Source organism: Ylistrum balloti, unplaced genomic scaffold, assembly GCF_031769215.1.
Source record: "Ylistrum balloti isolate Yb309-2 unplaced genomic scaffold, AGI_CSIRO_Ybal_v1 Utg370540, whole genome shotgun sequence".
Lineage (NCBI taxonomy): Eukaryota > Metazoa > Mollusca > Bivalvia > Pectinida > Pectinidae > Ylistrum > Ylistrum balloti.
This window is the reverse complement of record NW_026782343.1, coordinates 423791-443956: the sequence shown is the minus strand read 5'-3', so window position 1 is coordinate 443956 and position 20166 is coordinate 423791. Positions and strand designations below refer to the sequence as shown.

The following is a 20166-nucleotide window of genomic DNA, read 5'->3' as shown; positions in this document are numbered from 1 at the left end:
ACTGTGTGTGTTTAAGGTATGTATAATGTGTGTTTAAGGTAAGTATACTGTATGTTTAAGGTATGTACACTGTGTGTGTTTAAAGTATGTATACTGTATGTTTAAGGTATGTATACTGTGTGTGTTTAAGGTATGTATACTGTGTGTGTTTAAGGTATGTATACTGTGTGTTTAAGGTATGTATACTGTGTGTTTAAGGTATGTATACTGTGTGTTTAAGGTTTGTATACTGTGTGTGTTTAAGGTATGAATACTGTGTGTGTTAAAGGTATGTATACTGTGTGTTTGTTTAAGGTATGTATACTGTGTGTTTAAGGTATGTATACTGTGTGTTTAAGGTATGTACACTGTGTGTGTTTAAGGTATGTATACTGTGTGTGTTTAAGATATGTATACTGTGTGTGTTTAAGGTATGTATACTGTGTGTTTAAGGTATGTATACTGTATGTTTAAGGTATGTTTAAGGTATGTATACTGTGTGTGTTTAAGGTATGTATACTGTGTGTGTTTAAGGTATGTATACTGTGTGTTTAAGGTATGTATACTGTGTGTGTTTAAGGTATGTATACTGTGTGTTTAAGGTATGTATACTGTGTGTTTAAGGTATGTATACTGTGTGTGTTTAAGGTATGTATACTGTGTGTGTTTAAGGTATGTATACTGTGTGTGTGTTATGTATACTGTGTGTTAAGGTATGTATACTGTGTGTTTAAGGTATGTATACTGTGTGTTTAAGGTATGTATACTGTATGTTTAAGGTATGTATACTGTGTGTTTAAGGTATGTATACTGTATGTTTAAGGTATGTATACTGTGTGTGTTTAAGGTATGTATACTGTGTATGTTTAAGGTATGTACACTGTGTGTGTGTTTAAGGTATGTATACTGTGTGTGTTTAAGGTATGTATACTGTGTGTTTAAGGTATGTATACTGTGTGTTTAAGGTATGTATACTGTGTGTTTAAGGTATGTATACTGTGTGTTTAAGGTATGTATACTGTGTGTGTTTAAGGTATGTATACTGTGTGTTTAAGGTATGTATACTGTTTGTGTTTAAGGTATGTATACTGTGTGTTTAAGGTTTGTATACTGTGTGTTTAAGGTATGTATACTGTGTGTTTAAGGTATATATACTGTGTGTTTAAGGTATGTATACTCTGTATACACAAAATATAAAACAAATCTTGATGTCAGTAAAAGTACAGTTTAGAGAATCAACTATAGTAAGCTCACTAGATACATAAATTGATCAGAACATGTGTTCGTGTTTCAGTTTGATGTGTTGTCCTTGTTACCACTGGACCTATTCTACCTGCTGCTGGGTGTCGTACCTTGGTTTAGACTACCACGTCTTCTCAAGGTCTGTCAGTATTTTTATAAAGAATATGATATTTACCATGAGATCAAGTCATTTGTGGTCAATTTTTGGGAGAAGAAATTCTCAAATTTCTTATGTTGATCCGGATCCCTCTAGCTCCTCTTTGGTGCCATCTTCATTTTGAGACAGATCAGAAAATGGAAAACGGAAGAATTGTAGCTTGTTACTGATGTTACTTAAGGCATACTGGATAAATCATTTTCAACTGTAGGTTCTCCTTGGTAGTGATAATTGTGTAAAATTCAGTTTATCAATAGACTTATTACCAGTGTATGACCATGAGCAAAAACTGCAAAAGAAAAAAATGAAAGATCATGAATTTGGAAAGCAAAGATCATACTTATAAAAAGGAAAGTAGTTAATCCTCATGGGTTTCTTGTTTTATCATTTACTTTTAAACTCACAAAAATCATTAAACATCTTGCATATAGCTAAAAATCTTTTTTGAAAAATATAAAATATCATTATTTACATTGCCCAAAGTGTTAGGAACAATGTTCACATGGAAATCTTCATTCTCTGACTTTTTTAACAAAAATCATCAATAACAAGAAATTATAAGCTGTTTTAGCGGAATAATTTTGAAAAGCAATATCTTACTGAAACCCACGAAGAAAATTGTAGTTCAGAGTGATGATGAATACCTCAGAAGATGAACTAAATGCTGTTTCCAGATACAGACATTTTGGGAGTTCTATCAGAGATGTGACCAGGCCGTCAAATCTGCTCATGTACTGAGGTAATTATCTTTAAAACTTTGTGAGGAACTGTTCACACCACAGCTATTATACACACGAGTTATCACTCACTTGGAAAGACTATCAGTTAATACTGAGATCCTAAATTGAATTCAGGCCAAAAGTTTACATAGTTTCTCTGATTCTCTGGTTACATTGTCTGTGTGCAAGCTCTTGTCTGCCTACATAAAAATTTTCCCATTTTAAACTTTTGTTCTAGTTCCACTGGCGCAAACTTGCCTGAATTGATCCGGAGATCTTAGTGCTGTTATTTTTCTGGTTTGTCTGAAATCCATTATAGCTGCACCCTAGATCATTACATTTTAAACTTCTCCAGTTTGTCTGGTGCCATTGAGCTGAATGAAAACTAGTGACAGTGTTAGGGAAATGATGTCATTGAGCTGAATGAAAACTAGCGACAGTGTTAGGGAAATGATGTCATTGAACTGAATGAAAACTAGCGACAGTGTTAGGGAAATGATGTCATTGAGCTGAATGAAAACTAGCGACAGTGTTAGGGAAATGATGTCATTGAGCTGAATGAAGACTAGCGACAGTGTTAGGGAAATGATGTCATTGAGCTGAATGAAGACTAGCGACAGTGTTAGGGAAATGATGTCATTGAGCTGAATGAAAACTAGCGACAGTGTTAGGGAAATGATGTCATTGAGCTGAATGAAAACTAGCGACAGTGTTAGGGAAATGATGTCATTGAGCTGAATGAAAACTAGCGACAGTGTTAGGGAAATGATGTCATTGAGCTGAATGAAAACTAGCGACAGTGTTAGGGAAATGATGTCATTGAGCTGAATGAAAACTAGCGACAGTGTTAGGGAAATGATGTCATTGAGCTGAATGAAAACTAGTGACAGTGTTAGGGAAATGATGCCAACAAATGGTCTATAACCAGCGTTGACAAACTTTGACCATGGCTGTTATTACGGCTTATTTTAACATGATTGCACAATCATTGTTTTGCTCAACAACAAATATTTTAAACTTCTCCATTTCCACAATCAGATTATGCTGAAACTTGAGGTGGTCTAGACCAAGCATGGTTGTTTTCAGGGACAATCAAATCTAATATGGCTGTTGTGGGTGCCATCTCGCAAAAAAACGCAATTTGTTCTCTTATCCAGTTTCACTTTTTGAATTGATTACAGTATCAGTATGTTGATAAACCAAAATAAAAAGGGTTGTTTTTGCCTGTCACCTTAACTGCTGAAATTTAGAAATGTTCTAACTGAACACACTACTACTAGTACAGTACTTCATAAGTCTTCATAGTCAGATGACCATACTGGCCCATGGGTCTCTTGTAACTAAATGCATTGAAACTTATGAGGCAAATAAAACAACAAGAAAATACCAACATGATGATGATAGTCATACTCATAATCCAAACTTAAAAAACAAAGGCAAAATATGCCCAAGTACAAGAATTAGACCAGGTGTTCCAGAAGAGTAAGCATCTTCTGCTTTGTCAACTACAATAACCATGTAAATCAAGTGTAAATTTCTCTTATATAATTATGGTAATGAATGTGTTACTTGCTTTCAGTAGAGAATTAGAAAATGACCATGGTATATAGCCAATATTAATTTTAACAGAATCATAAAGACGATGACATACATGTTGTTCCTGATCCACCTTGAGACCTGTGGTTACTATGCAGTGTCGGTGTACGAGGGAATCGGTTCTAATCGCTGGGTCTATAATGGTGAAGGCATTGCGTAAGTATACACACAGCTTGGCATTCAATCAATTTTGTTTCAGAAGTGCAAGACATAGACAAATTTGTTGCTATATTTGAGAGATTTGAATTTATAAAACTTGAGGTTTAATGATGTCTCTAATTTATATGATCTGTAACCTTAGTTATGATTGGTAAATCTGAATTATTTTCAATGATCAACTTTGATATACTGTCTGTAAATTTCTCCTTTGCAAACAAAACCTGGATGGAGATTAAAAATTATTGACTGTTAAATAATCTCATTACATAACTTCGCAAGTATCAAAACATTATACTCTTGTACCGTAAAAATATATATTTTCTATCATCAGTGTTGTAGTTCTTGTGTCTTAGAAAATTCATGGAAATATAAATGTTGATCATCATGTAATGATTTAACGACATGTGGTAGGTATATAAGGTGTTTTTACCTGGCAACAAAGACTGCTACCTCCATCGGCAACAACCCAATCCCCACCAATAAACTGGAGTACATCTTCATGACAATATACTGGGTCTCTGGAGTGTTTGTCTTCGCTCTTCTCATTGGTCAGGTAAGTCACATGATCATTTAGAGAATATTGTGAATTTCCTTTGGTACTTTTCAGTTTGGCAGGATCATTCCTACTTTTCATCAGTCAGATATAATGATATCAGAAGAATACTTGATGTTGGGTAAATTTGTCTGTTAAGGCTAGTAAGCTGGAGGTCCTGGGTTCAAATCCTAAAAAAGGCATTTAAGTATCTAATGAACTTTGTTACAGAATTGTTTGATTCATTTCATCTTTCGGTCATGTGATTTATTTCATCTTTCGGTCATGTGATTTATTTCATCTTTCGGTCATGTGATTTATTTCTTCTTTGTGGTCAAGATTTTCATCATGTGGTTCTCTCAGCTGAAACACTCTTAGTTTTAATTGATGGTATGTTTTGCTTGTGTTACCTACAGATACGCGATATTGTGGATGCAGCAGGCCGTGCAAAATCCCAGTATGACAAGATGATGGATGACGCTCTTAGATATGTCAAGAACCTTAACTGCCCTAACGATACACAACATAAGGTGAGGACCTGGTTCCTCTACCAATGGGAGCAACAAAAAATCTCAGGTAAGCAACACAAGTTTACATAAAAATTAGATAGAAGGAAACCTGAGGTAGGCAATACAAGGTCATGACCGTGTTTCTACACCAATAATAGTAGCAGGAAATCTAAGGTAGACAATACGAGGTCATGACCTTGTTCCTGCACCAATAATAGTAGCAGGAAACCTGAGGTAGGCAATACAAGGCCATGACCTTGTTCCAACACCAATAATAGTAGCAGGAAACCTGAGGTAGAAAATACAAGTTCACGACCTTGTTCCTACACCAATAATAGTAGCAGGATACCTGAGGTAGGCAATAAAAGGTCATGACCTTGTTCCTACTCCAATAATAGTAGCAGGATACCTGAGGTAGGCAATAAAAGGTCTTGATCTTGTTCCTACGCAAATAAAAGTAGCAGGAAATCTGAGGTAGAAAATACAAGTTCACAACTTTGTTCCTGCACCAATAATAGTAGCAGGAAACCTGAGGGGCTTTACAAGGTCATGACCTTGTTACTACACCAATAATAGTAGCAGGAAACCTGAGGTAAGCAATAAAAGGTCATGACCTTGTTCCCACACCAATAATAGTAGCAGGAAATCTAAGGTAGACATTACAAGGTCATGACCTTGTTCCTGCACCAATAATAGTAGCAGGAAAACCTAGGTAGGCAATACAAGGTCATGACTTTGTTCCTACTCCAATAATAGTATCAGGATACCTGAGGTGCTTTTCTAGGTCATGGTCATGACCTTGTTCCCACACCAATAATAGTAGCAGGAAACCTGAGGTAGGCAATACAAGGTCATGACCTTGTTCCAACACCAATAATAGTAGCAGTAAACCTGAGGTAGGCAATACAAGGTCATGATCTTGTTCCAACACCAATAATAGTAGCAGTAAACCTGAGGTAGGCAATACAAGGTCATGACCTTGTTCCAACACCAATAATAGTAGCAGTAAACCTGAGGTAGGCAATACAAGGTCATGACCTTGTTCCAACACCAATAATAGTAGCAGGAAATCTAAGGTAGACAATACAAGGCCTTGACCTTGTTCCTCTACCAACGATAGGGAAGACTGAAGGTTTCATCAGATTCTTTTTCCTGTCATTGTATCCTGGGACAGTGGTATTGGAGGGGTATTCCTGAAATTCCTACTCTAGTGTCATCACAAGAAAACCTATTTACCTGGTAGTTTAACATTGTATACATGTTGCTGTTACGCTGTTACTTGTAGATGAGAAGAAGTTGATGGACTGGCTACCTAAGAACCTTCGTACAGACCTGGCCATTCATGTTCACTTCAATACTCTGTCCAAAGTGACCTTGTTCCAGGATTGTGATAAAACTCTCCTATTTGACCTCGTCCTCAAACTTAAACCAATCCTCTTCCTACCAGGAGAATATGTCTGCAAAAAGGTATGGCTGTTTAAGTCAAAACAAGATATTAATTTCTCCCCTGTATCCTTGTTGTAAGTATGTGTGAATGATCAGAGAAATGATGTGCCATCTCATGGTTTGGTTCCCCTGAAGAATCTTCATTTTCCTTTTACACCCTCTTCAATGAAGAGATATAAATAGATCTGCTGCTTCTGTTGTAATACTTTGGATCCTTTTCCTTGACCTTTCTTGGCTGTGTCATCAGTTGATGACTGCTTTGAGAACCATCCTCATACCTCCTTTGTTGAAACATTAGAAATATATTCCTTGGATGATTTTCTGGAATGTATTGTTAAGTCACTATCTATATTTTCTTCTACATAAAGTAGTTGTTATTTTGGTCACTTAAACCAAAACAATAACGTAAGACTATAATGTGTTTTCACTAGGATGGCGTGTAAGTTGACATATGACTATAATGTGTTTTCACTAGGATGGCGTGTAAGTTGACATATGACTAGAATGTGTTTTCACTAGGATGGCGTGTAAGTTGACATATGACTATAATGTGTTTTCACTAGGATGGCGTGTAAGTTGACATATGACTATAATTTGTTTTCACTAGGATGGCGTGTAAGTTGACATATGACTATAATGTGTTTTCACTAGGATGGCGTGTAAGTTGACATATGACTATAATGTGTTTTCACTAGGATGGCGTGTAAGTTGACATATGACTATAATTTGTTTTCACTAGGGAGAGGTGGGAAAAGAGATGTACATTGTTAGTCAAGGTCAAGTGGAAGTCGTTGGAGGACCTGATGGTACTACAGTTCTTGCCACACTTAAAGAGGGAAGTGTATTTGGTGAAATCAGGTTGGTAAAATTTTTCAAAGAAATCAATAAAAGAAAATGTGAACGTGTGTTGATTAAAGGTGAATGGTTCTAATTTCCTGCTCAACAATGCTGTGTACCATCTGTTACATTATACTGTAAATTAGAGTGCTGAGTATTGAAATCATTCTATTGTTTTTCAGTCTGCTGGCCATTGCTGCTGATGGAAATCGCCGGACAGCTGATGTCAGATGTAAGGGTTTTACAAACCTCTTTATCCTCAGCCAAACAGAGTTTGAAGATGCCATGGCTGAGTACCCCGAGGCACATAAGCTTCTGAAAAAACGGGCCAGGTATGCATTGAACAGGCTGTTTATTTTTTCAAAAAGCATCTATACATACGACTTTGAATTCAACAGCAGTGAGATGTGAGGAATACAGAGTCTTTCAATGTGGTAATCTTGTAGTAGTCTTATTAGAATTTGAAGGGCTGCACATGCTCTGACAACCATTAGCTGAGATATCCTACTACTTTCACCAAAATGTGCTGCACCAAGGGATTCTTGTCACTAGAAAGAGTTTTACCATATCAAAAAATAATTTGAAAGAAGAAATTTCTTTAATTGTAAGAGTCCTCATGTATTACAGCTATCAAAATCTCTGGAAAGATACATGTAATATTGGAGAAATATTGTATTTAGGATTTGGATTTCTAACCTACAAACTCTTTTAGTGGCTCATAAAAGCATTTTGATAACATGTTATTATCTAAAAATTGCAATGTTAAAATTAGTTTTACCTAGTTTTGAAATATTTTTTCCCGTATAGACAGTTTGTATTGTGATAGGTTCTGATTGACATAACCTTTATATTACTTTTTTCAGAAAATTATTACGACAAAATGCAAAGTTGTCAACAAAAAGTCTTGGTTCAACTGAGAGTTCCAAGGTTGAAGTAGAACCTATCATACATACACCTACTAGAGATTCGGAAACACCTAAACTGTTTAAAACAGTCTTACAGGTATGATGTGGCCATTTTTTCTTAAGTTCAGAGGTCTCGTTTATAAATCTCAAAGTTATTGTCATGTATCATGTAATCAGTTATTTAAATGTGAACATTTACTGTTGATTATTTAACTTTTTATATAATTCAATTACATATTCCAGATACACAGTTATCAGTACCAGATTGTTCCTTTCTAAAGTATATCCATGTTAGAAGGAAAAAGAATGCCTGTTTTACTGAAATGGCATTAAAATGGCTCTGTAATCGAAGAGAAATAATCATCATTGTGAATATAAAGGAAAGTTTAGTTTCATTAATATAAAAGAAAGTGTTTTTCTGATCAGAAAATTAAGATGTTGCTTTTTGTTTAGAAAATGGAACAGACATACAAGGTATTCCTGCATGATAGAAGTGGTTGTTAGCATTGCACTTTTTGATACCAAGTCAAAATTTAGAGGAATACGAAGACATATTTAATGAAATATTAAAAATGACCCAACTTTGTCATTGCTCAAAATTTGAATTATTATCTTTATAAGTTGTGTATTTTCTCTTGCGTCCATAATTCTATATTGTTACTACATTTCTTGTTCCATTTACTTGTATGTTGCATTCTAACCCAGACCCAAACTTTGGTATTCGTGGTCAATGTCGATATTTTATTTCTTTTCATGAATTAATTCTGAATTGTAAAGTGTTAATTTTGTGTATTTATTCCTCCTAAAGTTGACTTGGTTATCAGTGGACAAAAGACATTGTTTCTAGAAAATGCACCAAGCACATCATTTCTTTTTAACGACAATTTAGCTTGTTATTAGGTGATCTGACACAAAGGATATATTAGCTATCATGTTTTGTCTTTTGTCATCAGCTGTTCATAAACTTTTCACATGTAAATGTCATAAGTTCCACCTAAAGGATTGCCTTGTGATCCTGTGATGATGCTGACCAGGTGTTGCTATATTTCATGTCAGTCTAAAATCTAATATCATCTTAAAAACATTTTCAAATTATTCTGAGGTTTGTGACCGGTGTGATTCAGTATAAACGTGCCTGAGGCAGTGCTGACCGTAGTGTTGGTTTTTTTTTGGTCCGTCAACAATAACATTTTAAACTTCTCCAGTTCCTTGTGTCCCATTGAGAAATTGAAATGAAAACTAAATTTGTTTCAATCTTATAAATTTGACAATTGTTCCCATGATCCTTGCTGTTATTATAACATTTATGGATCTTTCTCAGAGGACAGTTCAGGCTCATGGGCCTCTTAATCACTTCTGAGAATCTATACTGGACTGATGCTTCTACAGTACATCCATATCTCCCTCATCAAATAAAATCATGAGGATGTGCTGTTTGTTGATAAGTCTGTACCTACAGGGTTTTACAGGATAACACAGTTTTATTGTAGGTTGTTACTGTGAAGTGGTACCAGGTAGATAATATGTTTGTTTCTTGTGGAAAAGTTCAAAAGATTTTACTTTATTGTTCTTCATCTTCACTGATCAATCAGTTTTTGAGCCATTAAAACCATTAACTTCATACTTTGTCGAGGTCAAAGTAAGATTTCTGGAGAGGTCAAAGTAAAGTTTCTGGAGAGGTCAAAGTATGCTTTCTAGAGAGGTCAAGGCATGGTTTCTGGAGAGGTCAAAGTAAAGTTTCTGGAGAGGTCAAAGTAAGGTTTCTGCAGAGGTCAAGGCATGGTTTCTGGAGAGGTCAAAATAAGGTTTCTGGAGAGGTCAAAGTAAGGTTTCTGGAGAGGTCAAAGTAAGGTTTCTGCAGAGGTCAAAGTAAGGTTTATGGAGAGGTCAAAGTATGGTCAAAGCAATAGATTTAGAGAGGTCAAAGTTCTGTCTGCACAGGTGTAGTACTGTTTCTGCGAGTCATAGTACAGTTTTCTGAGAGATAAAAGTTCTGTTTCTGAAGAGGTCAAAGTATGGTTTCTGTAGCATTTGTCTGTTATAATTAGTATTTTGTCAGTGATTGTTTGCATACAATATATTTTAGAATCTTGATAATTCAGCGTTGACTCTTGACTGTTAACCCTGTTAGGGAGAAAACAATCTCCTGTCTATAGATTGTTACAATCCATGTGTAAATACATTTTGTGTGAGAGTACATCTCAGGATGACTAGGTCATCATGTATAAGATGTAGGTCACTGCAATCTGTATATTTACCTTTACACCTTGATAAAGTATTTTTTAATTATGACATTAAACAGGATTAACTAGAAACTTTTGACCTTCATTTTGAACTTGACCTCTATTGTCTTTATTTTTTTACAACAGCATAATGTAGAAAAAAAATCTCCACCGTTACATCGACAAGTATTTTGGTTGTGAGAAGTTCCATCTTCTAAATAAAGTTCTTCTGTTGGTTTTCATGTACTGTTACTTGTTTTGTTTTCAAATGCTTTATTATTTTACTGATAAAAACTTGTTTCCACGTAGTTCACATAATCATTTGTTTTATTATAACAGTAGCTGTTTAGTTAAACTATACTAAACTTTAGCAGCATTTCTCACTATACTAATTAATCTCACCGTACCTCACCGTGTATACTGACAGTACAAACAGTTACTATACTAATTAATTCACCGTACCTCACCATGTATACTGACAGTACAAACAGTTACTATACTGATTAATCTCACTGTATCTCACCATGTATACTGACAGTACAAACAGTTGCTATACTGATTAATCTCACCGTATCTCACCATGTATACTGACAGTACAGTTACTATACTGATTAATTCACCGTACCTCACCGTGTATACTGACAGTACAGTTACTATACTGATTAATCTCACCGTACTTCACCGTGTATACTGACAGTACAGTTACTATACTGATTAATTCACCGTACCTCACCATGTATACTGACAGTACAAACAGTTACTATACAGATTAATCTCACCGTACCTCACCGTGTATACTGACAGTACAGTTACTGTACTGATTAATCTCACCGTATCTCAACGTGTATACTGACAGTACAGTTACTGTACTGATTAATTAACCGTACCTCACCATGTATACTGACAGTACAGTTACTATACTGATTAATCTCACTGTACCTCACCGTGTATACTGACAGTACAGTTACTGTACTGATTAATTAACCGTACCTCACCGTGTATACTGACAGTACAGTTACTATACTGATTAATCTCACCGTATCTCACCGTGTATACTGACAGTACAGTTACTAAACTGATTAATCTCACCGTATCTCACCGTGTATACTGACAGTACAGTTACTAAACTGATTAATCTCACCGTATCTCACCGTGTATACTGACAGTACAGTTACTATACTGATTAATCTCACTGTACCTCACCGTGTATACTGACAGTACAGTTACTATACTGATTAATTCAACGTACCTCACCATGTATACTGACAGTACAAACAGTTACTATACTGATTAATCTCACCGTATCTCACCGTGTATACTGACAGTACAGTTACTATACTGATTAATTCACCGTATCTCACCGTGTATACTGACAGTACAGTTACTATACTGATTAATTCACTGTACCTCACCGTGTATACTGACAGTACAGTTACTATACTGATTAATTCAACGTACCTCACCATGTATACTGACAGTACAAACAGTTACTATACTGATTAATCTCACCGTATCTCACCATGTATACTGACAGTACAGTTACTATACTGATTAATTCACCGTATCTCACCGTGTATACTGACAGTACAGTTACTATACTGATTAATTCACTGTACCTCACCGTGTATACTGACAGTACAGTTACTATACTGATTAATTCACCGTACCTCACCGTGTATACTGACAGTACAAACAGTTACTATACTGATTAATTCACTGTACCTCACCGTGTATACTGACAGTACAGTTACTATACTGATTAATTCAACGTACCTCACCGTGTATACTGACAGTACAAACAGTTGCTATACTGATTAATCTCACTGTATCTCACCATGTATACTGACAGTACAAACAGTTGCTATACTGATTAATCTCACTGTATCTCACTATGTATACTGACAGTACAAACAGTTGCTATACTGATTAATCTCACTGTATCTCACTATGTATACTGACATTACAAACAGTTGCTATACTGATTAATCTCACCGTATCTCAACGTGTATACTGACAGTACAAACAGTTACTATACTGATTAATCTCACTGTACCTCACCGTGTATACTGACAGTACAGTTACTATACTGATTAATCGCACCGTATCTCAACGTGTATACTGACAGTACAGTTACTATACTGATTAATCTCACTGTACCTCAACGTGTATACTGACAGTACAGTTACTATACTGATTAATCTCACTGTACCTCACCGTGTATACTGACAGTACAGTTACTATACTGATTAATTCAACGTACCTCACCATGTATACTGACAGTACAAACATTACTATACTGTATACTGACCTCACCATGTATACTGACAGTACAGTTACTATACTGATTAATCTCACCGTACCTCACCGTGTATACTGACAGTACAAACAGTTACTATACTGATTAATCTCACTGTATCTCACCATGTATACTGACAGTACAGTTACTATACTGATTAATCTCACCGTATCTCACCATGTATACTGACAGTACAGTTACTATACTGATTAATTCACTGTACCTCACCGTGTATACTGACAGTACAAACAGTTGCTATACTGATTAATTCAACGTACCTCACCATGTATACTGACAGTACAAACAGTTACTATACTGATTAATCTCACCGTATCTCACCATGTATACTGACAGTACAGTTACTATACTGATTAATCTCACCGTATCTCACCGTGTATACTGACAGTACAAACAGTTACTATACTGATTAATCTCACCGTATCTCACCATGTATACTGACAGTACAGTTACTATACTGATTAATCTCACCGTATCTCACCATGTATACTGACAGTACAGTTACTATACTGATTAATCTCACCGTATCTCACCATGTATACTGACAGTACAAACAGTTGGCACTGATATATATGTGGATGGCAGTATTGGATGTTTTGGCAAAATCACAATGATTATTGACTTGGCAGGTAGTTGTATAAAACACATGACATATTACTTGGATAAAATCTGACTCACAGTTAATCATGTTCTGATCTGGTTACCGATCAACTGATCAGAGTGTATGATACAAGGTGTGGATTACAAATCAAAATCTAAACTTCTATACTCTAGTTTGGTCTAGATACTGCACTTGTTTTTCATCAGCTTTACCTGTCAACCTTTCCTTCTTTGGGAAGGATTTCCTTAAATTTTCAGTTAAATTGTTACATCTGAATTTACTTATTATTCCTTTTCTTTTCCACAATGAGATAAATGTATTTTATGTAGTAAAGTTAACAGGTCTATATTGATTGTGCTTAATGTGGGTCTGTCCATATTCAAGGTCACAATCCACTCTTATTTCAGACCCTTACAACCTTATGGAGCCCTTAGTATTTTAAGAATTTAAATTGAAATTTCAACTTTTGTAACAATTTTAACAATAATTTGGCATATACCAAACAAAGGTCCGCATACTCTAAAGATCACTGCAAGGGGTCGTAATTTGACCATAAGGACTTCCTAGCTACACATGATTCAGGAAGATAGGTTTAATGTGTTCTTTGACAAGACAGTGATTTACATGAAAGTTGTAGGTTCTATCAACAATTTAAAGTGATATTTAGGTTCAGACAAATTTGAGGTAAGCTCAAATCTATATCTATATTTCAACCTTGAAACTGTCGTCATGACAATTGATAAGGCCTGCATTAAATCTTAAAGACTTGAGGAACCATGTATGGAAACAAACTTTATATTTTACCTTTTGTTAGGACTTAACTGTTATAAAGGAATGTGTTTTATCTCATTGCCTTGATAGGGACATTGACGTGCCTTCAGATTTTGATAGCAATACAGACTAATTTTTATCTCTTTACAAAGTTTTAAACAAAGAGTTTAAGAGCTTGCGACTGATTTTTGTATGTAGGAAGACAAACACAAACAAGTTTGTATCTCTTTACAAAGTTTTTAACAAGAGTTGAGAGCAACTGACTTTTGTTAATAGAAAAAAACTAACTAGTTTGTTCCCCTGGATTTACAGATGATGGACCCAGATTCCTCTGTTGCCAAACGCCTGGGACCTATGTCGTCTGATCACAAGGAGCATGCTGAAGAAAACACCAACAACAGGCCAGACCAGGTCAGCATTTCTCTACACCCGTCAAGATGTGATGGACACTATACATTTTCATTTAATTTACACTCCAGTACATAACCGTTATAACTCAGTGTTAAATATCTAACTGAAGTCCACCATTAATTTAATCCTATGAAGGTATCAAACTGTGGTCAAGTTTAAAAAGTAATATTTTCAATATTCTTACATTTACTGAAAGAGTCCAATGTGTGTGATTTTGAAAAAATTGCTATGAAGTCATTATATATAGATATGTTACTTATTGATATAGCAAGGCGTTATATTAAGATATCTTCACCAGAAATAGTCTCTAAATGGAAGCTATGTCAAAAATACCAAGCTTTGCCAGCACATAAAAATATTTGCTCTTTTACATTTTACTTATGAAATACATTTCATATTTTACATCAAAATTATTATTATTATTGGTAGATTTTAAAATCATATCAAAATACCAATCAACTTCATTTTCTTTTTTATACCATCTGTCATTTCACAAAATATTTTCCTAACTTGAAAACAGATTGTTGACAAGCCTTTGCCAGATGCAGATGAAGCAGAGGATTTCTACAGCCAGATGCTTGAAGCAGAGCTAATGGATCAAGAGACATATGAATCTGGGTTGGCTGAATCAGAGAGAGAACAGCTGCTACATACTGACACACTAAACACTAATGAAAATGTGCTCAATACAGACCCAGGTAAGTCCAATTGACAAACAAACTTGTATAACAGCATTCCTATCAGTTAAATAGTATGAGGTCATGATGTCTGTACCCCATGGCATCAAATTAGCAAATACTTCAGTAATTAGATTATCTGACACAAAGGGTCACGATAACCTTGTCAAGCACTGTCCATAGCAAATAAACTTTTCACATTTCAAATTTCTCAAGTTCCATCACTGGCATTTAGTTGAAACTTGCCTAGAATGATCTTGAGATGGTCATGATCATGTGTTATTATTTCTTAGGTTAGTCCAAATTCCAATATGGCTGCCATCTTGAGAAAAACATTTTAAACTTCTTCATAAGTTTCATTGTTGATTGTACAATCAAGGTTCACTGAATAACATCAATTTTAAAGTCCTCAAGTTCTCCTAGACTAGGATTTAGCTGAAACTTGCCTGAGATGGTCCTGACCAAGTAAGTATTATTTTTCGGGTTGGTCCAAAAAACAAAAACATCACCTCAGTTGAGTCGGAACATTTTCTATTCCTATCACATTGGTATTTTGAAATTTCCATTCTTTTCTATTGGCAGAAGTTAATATTTTAGCTAATTATACTGATAAATTTGTTTCTCTGTTTTATTCTGAAAGTAGTTCAGACTTTTAGTTCCAGATAGTTTTTTAACCAATTTTCCTTGGGGGAGGGAGCACAAATTTTTTGGAAAAAAGTGTCATAGCTATCTGTTATGAAAATTACTTCACAAAATGAGATCAAATTAGTGTACAAATTTAAAACTCCTTTCATGCCCAACATTATTTTGATACCAACAAAATCATGTCGTTATTCAAATCACATGTACTGTTTACCGTGATTAGTATTTCATGAAATATTACAATAACAGAAAACAGTTTTGTTGGTCTAACACAGACCATCGCGTTAATGGTAGAGAACTTTAATGCTAGAACATATTTGTCCATCAGTCCAAACCTGCTAACACTATCATCTTTTGTTGTGTTATAAACTATATGCTATTCAATTGTTTTTGAAATACAGAAAGCAGATCTGACTAATGTAAAATCAGGTATTTTTGTGGCACTCAATTTTCATGGGTTTAAAAAAAAAAAAAAAAAGCAATTTAAATGCAAGTGTGGATTAATTTTTTTGTTTTTCTTTCTTTTCTTCAAATCATGATTATGCAATAGATACCTGAAACATATTTTATTTTCATTGACAGGAGAACAGATGCCTAAAAATGGCAGTCGACCAGAAAGTGTATCCAAGACCAACGGCATCCACAGTAATAAAGAACCATTTGTCAGCCCAAAGCTCACTGGAAACTACGAGGAAACTTGTAACTGGGTTATCAAGCAGGCCCTCTCTACACCGGAGGTTGTAAAAACCAGGCGTCATAGTCGTGTCGAGGATGAGGCACAAGTAAAAAAGATTGTAGAGGTACTGACAAAACAGAATCATGTGGTGGGTGTGAATAGAAAGGATGAGGTGGAACTGATGTCTTCATTTTTTGAGGAGGATGAGCCATCAGTAAGTGTGCGTAGAGGTGATCAAGAAACAGCAGAGAACAATTCACGGCCAAAAGCTGAAGTTAGTGAAAAGTGTGAAGTTGACAAGAAAGGAAAAAATACACAAACCATTCAAAATGTGACATGTGAAGATCAAGTGAAAAAGAATGTACCTCCAGTGATGCAAGTCGATGATAAAAATAGCACTCCAGGGATAACTATTGGTTCGCCTGATAATGAGAAGAGAGATGATAATTCTGGTGGAGTTATTGTCAAAAATGATAAGGAGGCTCAAGATAAGACTACAAGTAACAATGATGGGGCATCAGTAACGAGCAACAAGGACACTGGTAACACATCAAGTAAAACGGATGTCTCTCAAGCTAACAAGGACACTGGTAACACATCAAGTAAAACGGATGTCTCTCAAGCTAACAAGGACACTGGTAACACATCAAGTAAAACGGATGTCTCTCAAGCTAACAAGGACACGACAAATAGTATGAGTAACAGTACAAGTAAGGCCACAAGTAGTATTGACAAGATTATAGGTAATAGCATTGTTGATCCCACCAGGAGGAACAATGAAGCTACTAAAGCTATACATAGTAGTGATGTCGGTAATGCTGCAAAGAACAATGGGATGTGTAAGTCAGCTAGCCATGAGACTTTGGGTCAGATTGGTATGGACAAAAAAGCAGCTACAGAGGGCATGCTGAGGAGCACACATCCATCTTCAGCATCTATCACCTGTATTTCAGGAGATCATGATCAGAACAATGAGGTATTGTTAAATTCCCTAAACTCGGATATTGACCATCGGAAGTTTGTTAGTAATCAAGGTCAAAGGTCACCTGGCGAGCATGAACAGCCTAAAGGACCTGAGGTCCAGATGAACGGCATTCCCTTACAGAACCAGATCACCTGCTCGGTGGAGATTCACCGTGAGAAAAGTCTCACTCCTGTCTCTCTCAAAGACTGGATAGATGGGGCTCATGCCAAGCCACGGACAGAAAGTATCAACTCCATCACCAAGGACATCACCTTACAAGAGTCTAGTGTATAACTCTATCTACTTGTAAATTGATTGAGACAAATTGTTTTATTTTAATACATTCCTGCTTGAAGCTAAAATTTTAACAGCAAGAATTTATATCTCTGAGCGAATCATTTGATTTGGAATGGAACAAGTTCAGGTGTTACAGGTAATTCAGCTACAGTACTGTGAAGGTTGTTGATTTACGATACCAAAAGTTGAAAGCGAAATGGATTTATTTTTCTGCAGAATCATGTAATAGATTGTTATTTCTCTGTCAGTTTTGTGGGGGTTTTTTTTAGTTTTCTTTTTTTTTTTACTTCTTATTCCATCCTTGAAAATGACAGCTTTATGGTGTAAAGAAAGACAATGACCTCAGATTTCAGGTCAGCTACATAGCTGTTCTCTAGATATAATGTAAATATAATTGTTCTTTATTCACAAGGTGTACACTGTTATATTATTTATATGTCTAGAGAATTGTAAATCTAAATTCCTGTCAATATTTTATCTGTTCAAATTGCCTTAATGAAACCTTACAATAAAACAGGAAAAGACTCCTAAACATTACTAGAAAGTCAGTGACATTCACTACTACATGTATGATCATTTACTCAAAATTTGATGTTTCAGACAGCCCTTTTGGTCAGAATTCCAACATGGGATAAATAAGATAAAGATGATATACATAAACATAACATGAATAAAATTTGACAAGATTGGATATTTCTTTCTCATGATGGTATGATTTGAAATTAGCTGTTTTCTCTATTTTGGGAGAATTTTCCCATGTTTTAAGTCTTCTTTCTTTATGGGGAATTTGTTAATATTCCAAAGGGAAAACACCATTTTGGGGAATACTTGCCATTCCTGGTAGTAAATAAAAATAATTTATCACTGGTTTATGTTTATAACCTTGGTATATTAGGATTACAGAATTGGAAATGTAGCCAGGATACTGAACAGTTTTCCCTTCTCATCAATGATTTTTTAAATTATAGTGGTAATACATTATATCAAAACTGTACACAAGTGTACAGTTTATTTAATATCTAATGAACATGATGAAATCAGACATTTTCATCATAGTTACAAGCCTCTAATGAACTTAAAAAAATTATAAGAAATGATCTCAACAATCTCAAGTATATATATTAATATTCTTTGGATTCAGTTAATCACATTTTGTTGTTGATATTAAGGCTTTGTTTTGAAACTGCGGAGATTTATATTCATCCTTGTTCAGATGACAAAGGAAAGCAGATGAACGACATGAGATACAACCCTGATATCTTAGAACAAACATATTTCTTCTGCTAGTTAAAAAAAATTTCAGCTAATTAAGACAAGGAAAATAAGCTTGTCCAAAAGTTTGTACAAGGATATAAATACAGTTATTCCAGTCACCTGATGTCTGAGCTAAATGTCTTCCAGAAATACTTTGTAATACAATGTATTTAAACCAAACCTACTAGGAGACTGCACTATATACAGCTAAATATCCTCCAGAAATACTTTGTAATACAATGTATTTAAACCAAACCTACTAGGAGACTGCACTATATACAGCTAAATATCCTCCAGAAATACTTTGTAATACAATGTATTTAAACCAAACCTACTAGGAGACTGCACTATATACAGCTAAATATCCTCCAGAAATACTTTATAATACAATGTATTTAAACCAAACCTACTAGGAGACTGCACTATATACAGCTATTTTTGTTTCATAGTTTTCGCACCAATATATACCTGATAAAGAAATAGAAATATATTATTCGTTGATATTATTTGTATTTGTGTACCATCAGAATCGTGTTATGATACACTGTTACTGTGACAGAGGAGGTTAAGACGGCCATGTTTGTACCTGTTAGAATCGTGTTATGATACCCCGTCACTGTGACAGAGGAGGTTAAGATGGCCATGATTGTTTGTACTTGTTAGAATCGTGTTATGATACCCCGTTACTGTGACAGAGGAGGTTAAGATGGCCATGATTGTTTGTAGCTGTTAGAATCGTGTTATGATACCCAGTCACTGTGACAGAGGAGGTTAAGACGGACATGATTGTTTGTACCTGTTAGAATCGTGTTATGATACCCAGTCACTGTGACAGAGGAGGTTAAGACGGCCATGATTGTTTGTAGCTGTTAGAATCGTGTTATGATACCCAGTCACTGTGACAGAGGAGGTTAAGACGGCCATGATTGTTTGTAGCTGTTAGAATCGTGTTATGATACCCAGTCACTGTGACAGAGGAGGTTAAGACGGCCATGATTGTATTTGTACCTGTTAGAATCGTGTTATGATACACTGTTACTGTGACAGAGGAGGTTAAGACGGCCATGACTGTTTGTACCTGTTAGAATCGTGTTATTATAAACTGTTATAGGTAAGTCACTACTTACTGGTTACAGCCAGTATTAGAATAAAAAATGTCATCCTCTTAATAACACATTTGAGCTTGGAGTTTCATACCATGCATTCAGAAAGAGTTTAAGTACTGTTGGATAAATGCAGATTGTAATACTAGTGGC

General features: G+C 35.2%; 1 protein-coding gene across 1 annotated transcript in view; it reads left to right on the top strand.

Annotated features, from left to right (window-relative positions):
- LOC132556018 (uncharacterized) overlaps nt 1-18754 on the top strand; it is a 97378-nt gene extending 78624 nt beyond the window's left edge. Inside the window, exons 9-21 of the mRNA XM_060220410.1 lie at nt 1274-1360; nt 2053-2117; nt 3727-3849; nt 4264-4405; nt 4801-4960; nt 6179-6360; nt 7079-7197; nt 7359-7508; nt 8040-8178; nt 8535-8555; nt 14302-14400; nt 14921-15098; nt 16302-18754. Coding sequence (XP_060076393.1) covers nt 1274-1360; nt 2053-2117; nt 3727-3849; nt 4264-4405; nt 4801-4960; nt 6179-6360; nt 7079-7197; nt 7359-7508; nt 8040-8178; nt 8535-8555; nt 14302-14400; nt 14921-15098; nt 16302-17653 — 2817 coding nt within the window. The 3' untranslated portion in view covers nt 17654-18754. The remainder of the gene's footprint in view (nt 1-1273; nt 1361-2052; nt 2118-3726; nt 3850-4263; nt 4406-4800; nt 4961-6178; nt 6361-7078; nt 7198-7358; nt 7509-8039; nt 8179-8534; nt 8556-14301; nt 14401-14920; nt 15099-16301) is intronic.
- The last annotated feature ends 1412 nt before the right edge of the window (nt 18755-20166 follow it).